At 36.1% G+C, this 18,052-nt stretch overlaps 2 protein-coding genes across 2 annotated transcripts; both read right to left on the bottom strand.

Annotated features, from left to right (window-relative positions):
• Positions 1-100: 100 nt before the first annotated feature.
• enpep (glutamyl aminopeptidase) lies at positions 101-12,557 on the bottom strand. Its single transcript, XM_065297037.2, has 20 exons — positions 11,585-12,557; positions 9,494-9,635; positions 8,473-8,604; positions 8,230-8,350; positions 7,976-8,130; positions 6,967-7,080; positions 5,388-5,522; positions 5,236-5,301; positions 5,032-5,097; positions 4,756-4,916; positions 4,548-4,627; positions 4,332-4,468; positions 4,195-4,250; positions 3,544-3,694; positions 2,407-2,480; positions 1,780-1,884; positions 1,528-1,701; positions 1,015-1,155; positions 839-920; positions 101-561 (listed from the first exon to the last, which is right to left on the bottom strand). The coding sequence occupies exons 1-20, from the start codon at positions 12,220-12,222 to the stop codon at positions 418-420; spliced, it is 2,874 nt and encodes a 957-aa protein (XP_065153109.1). The 5' UTR covers positions 12,223-12,557; the 3' UTR covers positions 101-417.
• Positions 12,558-15,254: 2,697 nt separating this feature from the next.
• On the bottom strand, positions 15,255-17,759 carry lrit3b (leucine-rich repeat, immunoglobulin-like and transmembrane domains 3b). Its single transcript, XM_065295964.1, has 4 exons — positions 17,635-17,759; positions 16,586-17,049; positions 15,878-16,183; positions 15,255-15,556 (listed from the first exon to the last, which is right to left on the bottom strand). Exons 1-4 carry the CDS (start codon positions 17,757-17,759, stop codon positions 15,255-15,257), a joined length of 1,197 nt encoding a protein of 398 aa, XP_065152036.1.
• Between the last annotated feature and the right edge of the window lie 293 nt (positions 17,760-18,052).

Here is an 18,052-nt window from a genome sequence, read left to right on the forward strand (position 1 = left end):
ACTAGTTTTAGCCACAAGTTTATGATTGCAATACCAGTTTTGGCCACAATCCTACATACTGTTCCTTTAACTATCTCACAAAATGAGTCTCAGAACAAAGTACTGGGAATTTAAGCATCCTTTATAACATCTTTCACATTTACACCTTTTACAAAGAATTAATAACTAAATAAAGAAACAATATACAGTGCATACAGATTTTTTTAATGCCTGGTTCCAAAGAAAATATGTACTGTAATCATGTATTCATTTTACTGTTTTTTCATAAGAGTATTTTAATTTAAGGCTCTTAGCTTCAGATTCATGTTCAAGCTGCCTTGAGCAATTAATTGAATTAATTTAACTAAACACTGTGAACAAATGTGTGTGATGTAATGGCTTGCGGTACAATCTGTCACAATTTTCTGTACAGCACTATTACACGTTGTTCGCCAGCCAGCGCTGTATCTCCTCCAGGTTTCGTTTCCTCCATTCAATATTGTTCTTCACAGTCTCTACAGCTTGTTTTCTGGACATTTCACCTGCTCCTGCATTTGGGTGTTGTTCAAAAAAGTGCTCCATCTAAAAGAGAACAACTTGTATGAGCAACCCATGAGGCTGTTTATAAAATCAAATTCTGCATATTCAGAAAATGTAGTAAGAAAATAACCAGAAATTTTACACCAAGAATGCAAAATCATATTTTCAAAATTATAACTGGATACTGAGGAAATAATCACACTGGAGTTTTCTAGTAATGAATGTTTTACATCTAAACACTTAAATAATGTAGGCAACTCTGTAATTGATTAATCTGGTCTGTGGAACTGATTAATCTGGTCTGTTATTATTCCTTTACCTGCCACAGCTGCAGCTCTGTGTTGTACGTGCTTGTAATTCTAGCAGGCAGGCGGCCCAAGTTCCTGTCATTTATAGTGTATCTAAAACAGACATTACATCATACACCATATTAGCATATTCAGAAAGAAATTATGGATTTTCATACATTAACTTATTGTATATGAATCAACTGACCTGTTTACTAAGTAATCCCAGTTTAGCGTGACCCAGTCCCAGGCCATAGTTTTGCCATATTTGTTTCGGGACACATATTGCACTACAGTAAAAACATCTTGACTCTTCACAATGCTTTCATCTTTGGTGGCCTCAAGCAACCTGTTTAAAAACATATTCACAATAATCATACATTTACATTTACTCATTTAGCTGAACCTTTTAATCTGAAGCAATTTACAAATAAGAGAGCATCATTAAATATTTGTTATACACAATATTGTGCAAAAGTCTAGCAAAGTTTTAATGGCCATTCTTATTTTTTCATGTCTCTTTCTTTATGAACAAATACAAACAGAAGATACTGGAAACATATACACAAAATTAAAAAGTAACACAATTTTCAAAACAAAATGGCTTCTTTTGACAAAAAGTGTGTATTGTAACAAGACAAAAATTACATGTTTCACATTGGAGCATTGCAGAATTAGTATTACATTCAGTATGCTATTAAACAAAGCCCTGTTATATTACCTATAAAGCAGCTTGATATCTTCCACTGAAGCCAGGCCATAGAGCAGCTTGTCTTTCTCCTGTGCAAGAGTTGCATCAAGATACTTCTGAAGCATTAACTCCCAGTGGTCTGCTGATCCTGATTTCTTCATTCCATACCGATACACCAGCAACCGCAAGTTTACAGCCACACTGCTGCTACCCCAATCACAGATTAATACACCAGTATATAGACTCACATAAGCGTAACAGCGAATGTCCTGTGTGAATTACCTTAATGTTCCATCAATCCATTTTTGGAAAATATCAAATGCTTGATTAAGAGCATCCTCATCCTCCATCTGACATGCAATGCCTAGCACCGTCTCTCTCAGTAGCCTGTGGGGACAAACACACCATTCAGTTCTCTTTCATCATCATCTCGTGTTCGAGATCCACTATGGTAAGGGCATCCAGACCTCGGCAAAAGCATCAAATTGTGCCAATTCTGGCTTAGACAGACGTGTGTGCTCAAAGCTATATAAGGGACCACCCCTTACCTAACACATAAATACACCTGCACTTGATACCTTTCCTCAGCTGACATTTGCTTTTCATGACGCAGCCTTCGCTCGATTTTATTGTCTATTTCTTGCTAAAATCTACACAGTGCACCTTTAAACTTTTTACTATATAATTATACAATAATTTATTATAGAGAATATGTGTTGTATTAAATCAGAAACAATTGAAGTATTTTCACTAATAACTTTTGATATAATAGAAACAGTAGCATTTCAGACCCCCTTCCCAAGCTATTCAGCATGTGTTATGTATACATATGTAGATGAGGTATCTGTTACGAACACAGAAATAGTTTTTGTTTGCTATTATTCAATAGTTCTGCCAAATATCTCTTACCTCTGTGTTTCGGTCCCTTCATCTTCCCACCCAAGAGTTCTGGATATCTTCAGCACGTGGTTTCGGAAGAGTTTCTAAACAGAGATATGAAATGGATCCTTAATTTGCTCTTATATGTTGTTTGAAAATAAGTGTGATAAAAATCTGCCAAAATAAGTGATACAAATCTGCCAAATTCTTTTTTTAGTCCAATGAAACCTCAACAGTCTCATGGGACAGGCTGTGGGTGTTTTCTGAGCAAACTGACATCACTTTACGTAGGCCCCGCCCACAACTATCTAAAGTTAGGTAATAATTTCTATTTCAAATTTTCCTTACATAATTCATTACCACACGTTGATAATAAACAATGAAGTAGTGATTGTTTAATGAAAAATGATGTATGTTTTCAGTACAGATAACCAGTGGCGGTCGGCGACTTCTTTTTTTGAGGGCGCATGCACGATGCGAAGCTCATCACAACATGCATTTAAAGAAAGCAAGCAAGCTAATTTTATATTTATATTGCACTTTTTTAAACAAATTAATGCAAGTGCCAATAGATAGAATACATAGAAGAACCAATAGATAAAATAATTAATCAAATTAAAAGAAACGATTAAAAAGTAAAATAGACACATTAAGATACATAAAAATAGAATTTATAAGGATCGAAATACTTAAAAAATAAATAAATATAATAAAAAACATCATTAAAAACAAAGCAAAACACAATATTTAAAACGTTTCATAAGATTTTAGTGGAAGACCATACTAAAAATAAATGTTTTTAATTTAGATTGAAAGCTATTAATGTTTTCAACACATCTTATGTTCTCTGGAAGGTTGTTCCAGAGGTGAGGAGCATAACCATTTTTTTCGTTCTTCTATAAGGTACCTTTAAAAGAAAGGTACTGTATAGTAGAACAAAACTGCACGTTTCCTGCACACACAAAAATTGACCTTCTCAACACAGTATATAGGATATTTGGACTTAAAATTGCACATGCACATGCAATTTTAAGTCGAAATATCCTATAGATCATTTAATCAGGACACCTGAGGCTAAAATCACATTTTGAAAAATTGCAGTATTCGGAGACCTTTAACATACTCATGCTCTCACAGAGGATTGAACTTAAAGCTTTAGGATCATACCTGAAATGCAGGGTACAGCTCAGTATCATCAGCCAGCATGTTTGCCACGTATGAGATTGAAGCAGACACTCGATCCCACACAATGTACTCGGTTTCATTAACCAAATACATTGTTAGGTTGAAAGCATTTCCATAATCGACGATATCTGCCCTGCATGCCAACAAAAGGCAAAGCTTGATGTCATCTTTACTTTTACCACAACCTTAGATTTTTTTTATTTGTTCTGGCTCTAGCAATAAGCAATGCCAACTCTTGGATTTAAAGGAACAGTGTGTAGGATTGTGGCTAAAACTGGTATTGCAAAAACAAAACTTGTGGCTAAAACTGGTACTGCAATCACCCAACTAGTGGCCAATACACAAAATGACAACATAAACATCAGTTGAGGGCTGCAACTCCACTTTTTAAATGTCAATATCCTGGCCAGACCACTGTTGTCAGTGATATAAGTATTTGAAATGAAAATGATTTCTTAATTTCTAGTGACATATCAGGAACATTTTATGATTAATTGATATAAATTTCTTACATACTGTTCCTTTAATTCCAATGGAAGGTGGATATTTATATAATTCGGCATAATGTACCGCAAGATCCTTTGGATAAAATCAATAATCAACTGCATAAATTTAAATGTTGTTCCAACTCACCGTGCAAATGCAAACACATCATCAACGTAGCTGCTTCTGTCAGTTGCATCATACACCTAAAACAAAAATGAGCAGGTTAGTTATATTTTATACCAACAAGAGTTCTTATACAGAAAATCGTTAAAATAACACAATACCAGATGATCTGCGAGAAGCTGCTCACTGATAGCACTCCACATACTGTCAATGTGATTTACTCGGTAAAAGCCCATGTGGTCTTTGTTGACTTTGATGAGACCATCATTGGTAGGTGAGTAGCCAGGAATGACCATCTCTGAACAATGACAGCAATGAGGCAAATTACACAGAGGAACATCTCGAGTTAAAACATCTGAGCATGTGATCTTGTTTACCTGTCTGTCCTTTGTCAAAAATGATGGAGTTCTGGTTGGAGTTTATTGACTGCCATTTGACAGGTATAGTCCATTTGTAGCTGTGGGACAAGAGTCAAAACATCAAAGTGAGATAAATGAACCAATCAGTGTCAAAATGAAAAACCGAGAGAACAGTCAAAGAAAAAATACTATGATACATTTTCTGCTGCCAGACTATAAGGCTCACCCCAGGGGATTGGTGGGCTGGGTTGGGTCAGCATTGGGGTCCAGGAGAAACCTGGTTTGGGTGAGTTTAGCCTCAGTGCCTGTGGTGGTTAAACTTAGAACAGGATATCCCATCTGCTTTGTCCACGTGTCCATAATGTCTGCTACCTGTAAGCCACTCTCCTGAAGTGCACAGTAATGGGGACAATGAAGCTTTACTTTTGCACAATTTTAAACATCAACATTTTGTAAAACTGAGCATTAACATGGCATGCCATTATGAATGAAAGCCATTTACATCAGCCAAGGCTTTCCAGAAGTCTGCAGTCTTTGCATTTTGGAAGGTGTATGTTTTCAAGTATGTCTGTGGTGAAAGAAAGGGATCTTATTTAATTAAATATAGTGCGTATTAATATAATTAAATTAGAATTTTTCACACCAAGTATTTTTCATTTTGGGTCAGTAATGTAATGTGTGCATAAAGAGAGAAGTGTTGCCTTACACGACATCCATCCCTGAACTTGTCTCGGCCTAGCAAGTCCTCCAGCATCCTTAAAATAGATGCGCCCTATAACAGACAGTGAGATCAGGACTCACACATTTCACTTTGTAGAGAGCTGGTCGATAGAGCAACAGTCACCATCGGTATCATACCTTGCTATACGAGATACCATCAAACACTGATGTGATCTCAGCTGGACTTGACACATCCACAATAATAGGATGGGAGGAAAGGAGAGCGTCATCGACCATGACAGGAAATACATCACCGGTAAGCATGATGTCACGCTAAATGCAGAAAAAAACAATAAGTTAAATATGCTTGTTTTAAAGAGATAATGCCAACAGAGTGCAGTTCTCTATTAATAACCAAAACATTTTTAAGCTGTTTTTAGGAGCATATGGGTCAATGGTACTCCTAAAAATTTATTTAAAAAAATATGTTTTCAATATGGATGTATTCGGATGCATGTTTTTGAGTCAGGAACAAAGTGCATAAAATGTTTTGTATATATTTCAATACATTTAAATGATTTTATTCACAATGTTTTGGATATCCCATTTCCAAAAAAATGTCAGGTGGTACAACCAATCATTATCTATTTACCAGATAAGTTTTAATGCACTCCCTGTGTCATGCTGATTTTTTGTTAATTTGACAGTGGCATTTTAAATTATAATTCTGAAAATAGTTTGAGAGTGTAAAACAACTTTACCATGAAACTAACATTTGAAAATGATAAATTTAAGAACAATCATTTTAAACAATTATAGACAACCTTAGCTTGCATTTATTAAAACTAAAATTATAAGCTAGATTATTAAAATTATTTAGCTTATTTTTTATTCTTAGGGGCATTCAGTTGCGCCCTTTGACTTTCTGGTCGCACCACCTGACCTCTGCAATGAATTTACATTTAACAGACTTCTATTTTGATGCTGGTTTAAGCTTTTGCCTGTGATATCAAATTCATAAATATACTTTTTAAATACAATTAAAATGTGTTTGATAAAATTGATTTTTTTCTAGTTTTACATTGGTTGTACCACCTGACATAGAAAGTGTACCAGCCTAACCCTAAATTTAAGTAGCTATTTTTCATCTCCAAACATTTTATTCAGAAGTAAAGACCAACTGGGGTTTACTTGATGATGTGATGTGATCATCTTTACTGTTCATACTTGATAACATCTAATAATAGGTCTATGATTGTGGTTGAACTAACAATTTAGAGCATTCAAATTGTTGGACAAAAGTTTTTCAATTATCCTAACATCCAAACAATTACTGATATTCATGAAATTTGTTTATAGGAAATACTGCAAAGTATCTTATTTTGAATTTGTAATAATTTAAACACCATTGATAAGAGTTATCTTAAACTGCTAACTGGTACAGACATTTGTCACACCTGCCATTTTACAAATTTAGATATCTTTAAATAAATGTATTTATTTATTATTAAATATACTGAAAAAGTATTTTAATTTAATAGGTTTTATAAAGTGTCATAAATGTATCACGTTAGTTTTATAGTACATAATGCCCCGAGCACAAAAATATGCATGTCTTGTCATTGACCCATAAACCAGTGATAAAAGTGTTTGTTAAAAATTAATTTGCTTTATAAATTAAATTTTTATTTCCAGAACTGACTGGAACTGACTGCTTTATTTGGCGACATATTTAAATGATACGTGATGTATCATAGTCATATCTATCTGTGCTCACCATGCCCCAGTCAGGTTCAGCTTCTTCAACACCAACATATTCAAAGAAACTAGCAAAGCCCTCATTCAGCCACAGGTCATCCCACCAGTCCATGGTCACAATATTTCCAAACCACTGGAGGTAAAAGTCAAAACACATCTTAAACTTAAGACCAAAAATAACTTATTATTATTCAGCCACATTCATGCTTTTATTACAGTATGCATGCATTTAACTTGCTTAACCAGCAAGTCTTCTTTGGTAAAAGTTTTCTAATAACATCTAGATTTTAAACCCCCTATAAGAGATGTCTCAAGTTCACCCATGGTTTTACATCAAGACTAGACCTTGGATCTGCTCATAAAAAATTATCTTATCAGTGTGACTGCCATCATTATCCCAACAAAACATCACTTTGTTGGATGTGTGGAGTGTAATATGTAACTGTGTGATAGTAATCTTTATGGCATCAATATTCTTTCTGCTTTAAATCAAAATAAGATGCATAATCAGGACAGGATGTTCCACCAAGGTCTTTTCTGACGTGTGACTGTTTATGCATACTCAACAATTATCACTCTGTGAAGTGTTTTGGATACTACTGTAGTGTGCTCTGCTTTCTACAACATTGTTTGCTATGAAAGACATCAAAGCTGCAGATACAGTTTTTAGCAGATGCATTAGTTCAAATGTCAAACAGCAGACCTAACTATTGTCCAAAGGCACAAGGGAACATGCTGGACTGCCAGTTGTGAGATTTGAACCTGCAATGTTTTGGTTGCCAGCCATCATTTGTTACCACAATACCATACAACCCCTTGTATCCTTGCCTTTAAGTGCTACAAAACCATATTTACTTTGCAACCAAGTAATAATATTCAGCAATGATAATAAGTAACCTTTTCAAGAGTTTTCATCTTAATACATTTAAAACAGTGAGCTGAAATGCACCAGTGGTATAACCAAGACCACATTTTTATGTATCATCAAATATAGTTTGAAACATATGCTGTATTAGTGAATCAGTAACCTGGTGAACGAGCTCATGTGCAATGACACTGGCCACGCGCTGTCTGTTGATTGACGAGGACTCTTTCTCATCAAACAGCAGATTGGTTTCCCTGTAGGTGACCAAACCCCAGTTCTCCATTGCACCTGTCCCAAAATCTGGGATTGCTATCTTATCTGCAACACAGACAGAATATATTAAAGTTTTGTGCCACAATAATAGATGCATGGACAGAAATGAAAATCAACTCATTTTCATGAGATATGCAGATTTACCTAGTTTCTCTATGGAATATTGCATATCAAAATATTCCTCAAAGTAGTCAAATATGATCTTGGTGACATTGGCAGCATAATTAGCTGTTTCTAGCTGCAAAGGTTGGGCGTAGATCCGCAACTGTCAGGAGAGAAAGAGAGATTCAACTTAGAGGTTATAGTGAGCAGACAGTCAGGAATTTTTTCTATACTCATGAAATATAATTTCACTGGAATGATCCATTTTAAACAAGAAATACTTACTGGTATGTTTCTCTTTGACATCCGCTCCACGTATTTGAACTGATGCACTGCAAAACATACCAAGTAGGTGCTCATCTTTACTGATTTTTTAAAGGAGGTTTTGGTCTTTTGATCTGACAATTTTTCAGTTTTCTGTAAAAGAGAGAGCCATATAAGTTGAATTTAACATATCTGCCAATTGAATTGTCCCAGAAAAGAGATATAAATGGAGAAAGACTCCAATTACCAGAGCCACCACCATACACACTCCAATACATAAGAGCAATTCTGGCATTATAGATGTGACATTTGCAGTCAAATCTTGAAATATCAATTATCAGAGAATGCATTTATTACCAATATATTTAATCATCTGTTTATATTTTTCTAAATCCCTGATGATTAAGTCCAGACATCAGAAAAATATCAATCTATTTATGAGCTTTTCATGTAAAATGAGGGAAACATGCATGCACTATATGGATGTGACAAAAAATAAAAAAGTTTTCGGGAGACATGTGTATTTATACGAATTTAAAGGCACAAACCAGGCAAAATTTAAGAAAGGATGTCTCTTCAAAGAACATTTAATATATATTTTATTACAATTTTTGTATGCACATTTATAAGCAACATTATGGACTGGTTATTTTGTTCATTGGTCCTTGTGTGATTATTCCCCAGGTGTTTCTTGTTCCCTTGTTTCCCCTTGTGTATAAATTGCCTAGAGTTTTAGTTGTCCTTTGTCAGTCTTTGTTAATGTAATGTCTTTGTTGGATGTTATGGTTTGGTTTTTGTGTTCTGTCCTCTTCAACCTGGATTACCTTGTTTCCTGTTTTTGTGTTATCTGCTGCCTCTGCCTGCCTACCTCACCAAGGTTACATTATTGACATTTGAGATATCAGTATGGTTAAATACTTGTTGTACAACTTTACTTTTCATAAAAAAGTTGACATTTGAAATTGCCCATAAAATTATTGCAGGCATAGATAAGTTTAAGTTTAAGCTCCACCTTCAATAAACTTTTGAGAGTAAATGTTACCTCAACAGGCATGTTGGACAGAGCTTCATATGCGCTGTCATGCGTGATAGAGATTGTGTAGGTGGCCTTTTTGTTAGGCTCATCAAAACAGGGAAAAGATTTACGAGCGTCCGTGGGTTCGTGGTCTGTAGCAGCAATTTTCCTGTAAAAAAAATCAGAGAGGGAATAATAAAACTCAACCGGTGGTTTACATACCTCAATAAAATCCTGGGTTATTTTCATCACAACAATTCGGTGAAAAAGGGACGTTGGGTTGTAATTTAATATTTGCTGGTTTGTTTAAACCCAAAAAGCTGAGTTATTTTAACTCATTGTTAGGTAAAATGTAAACATTTAACCCAATGGTTGGGTTTGTCCCCTTTAGACCCAATGCCGGACTTAAAATAACCCAGCATTTTAGTAGATATCGAACTCTTTGTAGTTGTTATTGACATCTTTCTATATTAAAAAAAGAAGGGTCTGTATCATTTCAGTGGATTTGTTATTATGTAAAAAATAATGGATTAAGTCCCACATCAACAAAACTCAACATTTTAGAAGGTTAAGTATTGAAGTTATGAGAATTTGAATACGCTCCATAAAAATAACTTGTACCAAGAGAAATAAAAGGGAACAGCTTGGCAATACGCAAGCAATGAAGATAAAAAGCACATTGTAATGATTTATAAAGCCTGACACTGTAAAATACTTCACATCGTAATCTCAGCTGGACTATGCGCCATTTTTCCCCTCAGAGACTGATTCTTAAAGGAACATGCCCAGATTTTGGAAATTTAGCTTATTCACCGTATCCCGATATGAGACACAGCTATCTTTTAACAGTATACATACTGGGAACTATATTCTCAGAAGGCAAGGCACTGCTAATTGGGCGGAGTGATTTGCTCACAGCACCCGAGAAGCCCCTGGTGAGAAGCAGAGAGTTCGGTCAGAGTTGTGCAAATCACTCTGCCCAAGTAGCAGTGCCTCGTCTTCAGAGAATATAGTTCCCAGTATGTATACTATTAAAAGATAGCTGTGTCTCATATCACCTTGTTATTTGTACACGGTGTGACTATACAAATCACAACACATAAATAGGAAAATGTTTGAGTTATTTTGTCACTTATTGGGAGCAGTATGCTAGCTAAAGCCATTCACTTCCAGTCTTTGTGCTAAGCTAAGCTAGCGGGGGCTGCGTCAGACAGAGTTACGAGACGCACGGAGATGAGAAAGGTATGAATGGACTTCTCTAACTCTGGGGGATACGGTGAATAAGCTAAATTCCCAAAATCTGGGCATGTTCCTTTAAATATGTGGACCAGAGGTCCCTCCAAAATAATTTGGATGTAACATCCATCTGTTTCCTACTTACACAACATCAGTAGCACCAAGATGTAATTTTGATAAAAGTCTAAATTAACTGTAGCTGGTTTGTATACTTTGAAACATGCTGCAATATTATAAAAGGTAATTTGTTACGTCAGTGAGTGCTGGCTGCTGAGGTCAAGCAGTAAATATCAGGACTTTTTTCCACTTATATGATAAAATAACACAAATATTTCAAATTCTGACCAGCTGAAGCAACCATGCAGGTCACTAAGGGTTCAGGAAGACAACCTGGGTCACAGCGGCCAATTTCTTTGCAAACAGAAAAAGTCATCCAAAGTTGGACCTCTTGATAAGAAATGTCTTACTGTTATATCAGTATTACAGTAGTATTAGTATCGGTCTACAAGATAGCATGAATATAAAATTATCAAAGAGTGTATACCTGAGATAAGGTGTTTCACAATGCCATAGAAGACTTATTTGTGGCCGAACGGTTCCATAAAGAAATGCTTGTAGCCATAAAAGATCTTTAGATTAATAAAGGGTATGAAATAAATGATCCTTCTATAAACCTTTGACTGAGTGGTTCTTTGAGGAACCAATCCAAGTACCTTTTGTGAAACAGAAAGGTCTTTTAAATGTAAAAGGTTCTTTATAGGACCATAGAGCCAAAAATTATTAATTCATTGCATCATGTACCACCTTAATTTTCATGATTTATGCTAATTTACTGCTCCCCAAAATTAAAGTTCTGCAACATAGACACACAGTGATGCTTACTTGAGAACTTCATTCTCCATATAAGTGGTCCTGTAGAAACCCACCAGAGATCCATTAAGCCAGCCTTGAAATTGAAGAGTAAGTATGTAGCTTTCATCTGCTCCAGTGACTTTCAGCTGCTCGGACGCCTCCACCACCACATACTCTTGCGGCTTAAACTCAAAGCATTCCTTCACTCTCACCGATGTCAAGCCAGACGGCCCTTTATGATCTAAAGTGGGTACCACAGTGACAAACGTCTCCCGGATGTGGAGCCACAGATGCGAGCTCGGTTGCGTAAGGTTGAGGTGGATGGACACGCTCCCAGTGTAGGTATCTGTGTTCAGGTCAGGCTCCAGGTGCAAATCATAATGGAAAGGTATGATGTGGTCAGGAAGGCGGAAATTGTTCCAGCCACCGTTTGTGTTGCTGGATGGTTTGCAGGGACCCCGCTCATCAGGTGGGGATGTGGGTGATGGTGTTGGTCCCGGAGATGGTGTTGGTTTGGTTTCATCTTCTGATGACGAGGTCTTCTGGCTTAAACCAACCCCAAGACCCACAGCAACACCCGTTACAACGACAACTGCACAGATGATAGCGGCATGTTTACCACGGATGAAGTAACGTTTTTCCTTCTTTTCGAAATCCAGGCTTTCCATGGTGAGCGGTCAAATGAATGTCAGAACTTTCTCTCTCTGAACTTAGACATAGACAAAAATACAAACGCACACACAAACTACTCTTACGCCTCCTTTTGCGTCCAAAGAGATAAAACAGCTGTGTCTGGATCTCCAGTCCCACATACACTCATGCAGGGCAGCCTGTGGGAGGCACAGAGGTTAAAGCTGCAGTGTTGTTTCACCACACTCCAAAAATTTACTTAGATCTCAATGAAGCCACTGCCACGCTGCTGTCAGTATGTCCACACCATGTCCACACCTCAAGCAAACTGAATCTCGGCCTGATAGCATGGATACGTAGGGGACAGGGGCTGAATGTGTACCGCCTTTCAGTTAAACATAAATCAAAATATGCTAATCAGCAGTCAAATGATCATAAACATGCATGTAAGAGCGTGATAGAGAAAAAGAGAGAGTGATAAAAGTGGGGGGAGATTAGTTTTACTGTAGTGTGCTGTTCTGAGAATAGGAGGGGAATGTTACTAGAATGTGACTAAATAACAAATGGTATCCACATACATGTGACACCAAAATTAGGCTATTGCGTTTGAAGCTAACTTTTTAATGGAAATGAAACAATACATACTGTATGTTCATTTTTGCTTCATATTTATTAAAGTGGAGGCAAATTTTGCATTTAGATATGATATGGAACAATGTTGTATATTAAAATATATCTTCGCTATTTTTTGATACACAACTTTCAGATCATAAATTGTTTTAAAAAGTGTTTAAGATCAGACTCTGTATACAGAACAAAAAATCATGTGGGAGTTTTTTCAGAATTTTCTGTCCTAAACTATATCTGGCCATAATCAATTAAGTTAAAAAAAAACTTAGATGTGAGTTTAAGGGATATTTCCTAAGAAAAAAACAAAGCAAAACTATTGATTTTGTCTTTTTAGTGTTTAATGCTTCTAAGAGTGAATTACTGTAGTAAAACATTCATACGATTTTTTGTTAAATGGATAGTTCACCCAAAAATAAAAATTCATCATTTTCAAAGTCATCATTTACTCACTCTCATGTTGTTACAAACCTGTATAGATTTCTTTGTTCTAATGAGGAGTGTTTGGAACCAAATCAATCAGAAGCCCCATTGACTTCCATAGTAGGAAAACGAAATACTATGGAAGTCAATAGGGCTTCTGATCAGTTTGCTTAAAGTGGACAGAAAATGAAAAACCATTTTGACCTTGTCTTTTTGAATAATAGTAGCCTAGTCTACCCGCATTCACGAACATACAAAAAGTGCTAGACATGCTAAACATCTCAGTCTCATAGAAATTCCTCTTTAAGAAATGTGAGCCAGAAAACGGCCCAATCTGAAAAACTGATGCTTATGACATCACAGGCATCTCCCTGCCCCTCCACTTTAAAATAATTGGCTACATTTTTTGAGTGGCAGCAAAGTCAGCCAATCAGTAATGAGATTGCAAGTTAAGCCAGTAGGGGGAGCCAAATAGGTGCAAAACCACTTGTTTAAAATCCCCCACCCTAATAGAGCTATCTGAGAGAGGTTTTTAGGAAGCTTCTAAGGCATTACAGACCCAAACAAAAAAATTTGTCTACATGTCACATCACAGAACAAGGATAAATACTCCGTTCAATCATTCTATGTCACCTTTAAAAACATTTCTCGAAATATCTTCTTTTGCGTCCATTAGAACACTTTACATAAGGTTGTATTAGTTAACATTAGTAAATGCATTAACTAACATATACAAACAATGAACAATATAGTTTTTCAACATGTATTAATCTTTGTTAATTTTAATTCATGCCAACACAGTTCATGTTATTTCATGGTGCATTAATTAATGTTAACAGTTACAACGCTTCATTTTAGAAATATTGTAGTAAATGCAGAAATTAACAAGAACTAAGATTAATAAATGCTGTAGAAGTATTGTTTATTGTTAGTTCATGTCAGCTAATGCATTAACTAAACTTTTATATAGGTTTATAACAACACAAGGATGAGTAAATAATGACAGAATTTTCATTTTGGGTGAACTATTCCTTTAAACACATTCAATAATATTTTCAATCAGTTCTAATCGTAAATCTTTATAGCAGGGCTTTGATATAAACAGATAAGATATAAAAGAATCTGGTCGATCTGTTATCACTTACATGCTAAAATCACTCATCATCAGTTTGCAAGAAGTTTTCTGCCTGTGATGTGAATTCCTTATCTGGGAGTCTCTATGATCTAATACAGGGTGGAAGCAGTTTAGTCTTATAAAGAAGTAATCCAACAAGGAATTTAATAACTCTGTTATTTGACTAAACTTCAAGCAATGCACACATAAGGAAAATTTGAGTTTTGTTTCCAATTTAGTTTTTAAGCTAGTTTTCTTCATTTATGTGTGATTAAAATCATCCTACATAAAGTAAAGAATATTCTGTGAAATTAAAACCTTGATATCTTTAATATTGACTGAGTAAGGTCATGTCAAAAAAGTTAAATCAATGATTGAAATCAAACTTTGAGGTTCCACATTTCATAAATTAAACTTTTGCCTGGTTTTCACATACAGGGTCACACATGGTAAAAGCATATAAATGTGTCTACTGAATGGCTAACTATATCATGGCTGTCTATACCTACAGTATTAGTGGGTGTAGTTGAAATGAACTGTCAATAAGAAGGAGCTGTCCACATACTTTTAACCCTTTAGTTATTATAGATGTGTTGATTGTATATGAAATACAATAGACTATAGTTATATTGCCTGTAAGCTATAATTACAGTTCACTGAAATAATTTTCAGTAAATGTCTTTGTCTCAAAGCTGACATCTGTTGGTCACGACTGAGTGTTATTGAAAACTTGTGAGTCACCCATAGGAGTGAAAACACCTGAAGTAACGAAATATGATCCTTATACTTAAAAAAATATATAAGAAAACATAATTTCCTTGTTTAGCTGTGTTAGATGTGAATGGACATGGGTAATATTTTGTGTATCAGATCATTAAAAGTGACTTTGTGGTAGATTCTGTCCTTTTACATCTCTTTAGGGATGTTTATCTTTGAGGCTGAGAGTGGTCCAGTTATGTTTCGAGGTACCAAAGATCCTACTTTAGATTTTGGTTTGGGTTTCTTTCGTGAATAATCAGATTTTGCAGCCGTTTGCTGTAGGTCTGTATTTTCAGCCATCATCCCAACCACTTTCAGACTGACAATGGCCTCTGATATCCCTGCCATGTTTTGCGCTCTGCATCGATACTCTCCTGCATCTTTATAGGATATTCCATTAAGACTGACAGCCGACCAGCGAATTCCCACTCGAGACGAGTCTTGTACATCTGCGGGCCGAGACAGGCTTAGGTGTGACTAGGGTTTATTAGGTTATAAAGTTCAATCCATCATGTGCTATTGTAAGGTAATATTTAGACACAACGTCTTGCACAAGGTACACTATAACTGAAGTCAATGAATTTGCATGTGATAAGGTTCTAATGGCAACTTACAGCTGGAGAGTTTTCTGGGCAGATTCTCAGTTCCTCTGCTTTTTTCACAGCAACCTTAAAATAAAACAAGACAGTTTTGTGTTCAAGTCAAAATGAAAGTATACACACAGTCATTGTGTGTATAAAAATAAACCACATATGTATAAAATAGGATACCTGTGTTATAAAGGTTCGGTCTGGCAGATTTGAACCACACAAGTGTGGGAGTGGGGTGTCCTATAGCATCACAGCGAAGCAGAATGTTGCTGCCCAGCAGAGCTGTGATCTTTGTGCCGGAGGTCACCACGTATGGCCGGCGGCAACGAGAGAGCTCCACATTCTGAAAGGAAACTCCAGCGAAGACCGGCGGTCCGCTACAGGTCAGGAAGCGATCCAACAGCACCATAGAGGATTCTGGTGCCTTGCTAATATCAAGCAAAGAGGCGAGTCTGCAATCACACACCCAGGGGTTATCCTGTAGACCTGTGGGAAAAGGTATGGGATGGAGTTGGTGTTGACAGAATTGAGTCCTCAGAGATGTGCATGGTTAAGTTATCTACATTCTCCCGAATAGCAGAACTAATTGGAGTCTGGTGAATTGGTTACCATTGGAGACTAAATGCAATGAGCCATCTAATGACTGAAGACTTCTAGATCCCACTTAGATACCAGCAGTGTCTCTGGGTAAACCAGTCAGATTAGGTAAATATTTAATTACTATAAGACATTAATGACTTCATTTAGTTTCAATTACCTTCGTTGTGTGCATGTATTTGTGTATATGTGTGGAACAATTAGTTTGTTATGGATGTGTGATAATGAAATTTTAGCCTACACATATAGCCTAATTATAAACCTCTACTGTGTCTGCTCTTTATGTTTCACCTAAAACCAAAGAGCGTTGGGTTTGAGTTGTCTCACTGAGCATGATCAATGGCCAGAGTGCAAACAGGTCATTGGGTAGCGTGCTCAGCCTGTTGCTTGAGAGGTCCAGATAAGTGATATTGCCTAGGTAACGCGCAGCCAGGGGTGGGATTCGTGCCAGGCGGTTATTGTGCAGTCCAAGGGATCGGAGGCGAGGCACATCCCTAAGTCCCTCCCAGGGAAAGCTGGACAGAAGGTTCCCATCCAATCGTAACTCGTGAAGGAAAGACAGGTTCGTAAAGCTCCTTGGATGTACAACAGTGATGGAGTTATACGTGAGCCACAAATAAAGGAGTTCTGGCATGGAAAAGAAAGCGCCTCTGAATATCCTTGAGACAGAGGTTCGTTCCAGACGAAACTTGACCGTATCACTTGGCAAATCTACTGGAATACCAGTCAAAGCTGGATTCTTACAAAGCACTGTTCTAAGAAAGAGAGTAAAACACAAATGAATAGCAAAAACTTGATATACTTTATACACGTTTCTATGAGGCAGTTTAGATTAATCCAGGCTTAGTTATATTAGGATATTTAACGTAAACATACCTAAAAAAAAAAAACAATAATACTTGTGTGTATCTTAAGACAAAAATATAGCACTGATATACTGTATGTTGATATATGTCAGTACAAGATGTTTTTAAATTAAGGCATATCAAAAATGTATTTTCTGGGACTATGTTAAGCCCTGTCCGGGAAACTGCCCCATAAGTGCCTCAGCATTCCATTATTAAAAATGCATAAATTAGCTAAATTAAATGTTAAAGACTTCTGCAAGGAGTCTTAAGGATGAACAAAAAATACGTTTAAAAACAAATTATTTGTCCTTTTTTACTGCTCACTACTTACATTCTCTCTGTCACTATTAAAATGCTTGTCTGCCTTAGATTTAATAGATAACCTCTACAAAAGGACATAATAACAAGACAACAGGACAAGAGAGAGTGTTTGGATGTTTTTAAAAAACAAGAAGCAAAGACTTGATCAAATTACAGAAAACTTCTCCATACCTGAGTTCCTTGTTATTGTTGCGTCCATGGAAGGCACACGTGCATAGAGATGGGCATGCTGGACCTTGTGCACATATAACCAAAACCAAACACAGAGTAAGTTCAGCATACAGAAGGAGATTCATTGTTTCAAATGTTATACATATATCTCATACACTACTGTCCAAGAGACACACACTATTTCTAAACAACACTGTAGATTAAGACAAACACTAAAAGGATTAGGTCAGATTACTCTTGTGAAGTTCACATCAACACCTGTAGTTTGTGTATACTATAGTGAAACATGTCCTTATATTGCCCTTTACTGAAAAATGAATTTACAGTAATTCAAATGATTTAATGTTTTTTATGGAAACTGTAATTGTTTCTGGGAAATGTGTTGAGTTGTATTGGTGCTAGGTTATCAGATAATTGT

The sequence above is a fragment of the Paramisgurnus dabryanus genome, chromosome 20, assembly GCF_030506205.2.
Source record: "Paramisgurnus dabryanus chromosome 20, PD_genome_1.1, whole genome shotgun sequence".
In the NCBI taxonomy this organism is placed as follows: Eukaryota; Metazoa; Chordata; class Actinopteri; order Cypriniformes; family Cobitidae; genus Paramisgurnus; species Paramisgurnus dabryanus.

Excerpts from the sequence above, each read along its gene's own strand:
- lrit3b (XM_065295964.1), bottom strand. The coding sequence starts at position 17,759 with ATGAATCTCCTTCTGTATGCTGAACTTACTCTGTGTTTGGTTTTGGTT. Across the intron at positions 17,050-17,634 it reads AACAATAACAAGGAACTCAG|AACAGTGCTTTGTAAGAATC; the intron begins GTATGGAGAAGT and ends TCTCTTTCTTAG. Across the intron at positions 16,184-16,585 it reads CCAACGCTCTTTGGTTTTAG|GTCTACAGGATAACCCCTGG; the intron begins GTGAAACATAAA and ends CTTTTCCCACAG.
- enpep (XM_065297037.2), bottom strand. The coding sequence starts at position 12,222 with ATGGAAAGCCTGGATTTCGAAAAGAAGGAAAAACGTTACTTCATCCGT. Across the intron at positions 8,131-8,229 it reads ATATTCCATAGAGAAACTAG|ATAAGATAGCAATCCCAGAT; the intron begins GTAAATCTGCAT and ends TCTGTGTTGCAG. Across the intron at positions 562-838 it reads CAGAGCTGCAGCTGTGGCAG|ATGGAGCACTTTTTTGAACA; the intron begins GTAAAGGAATAA and ends GTTCTCTTTTAG.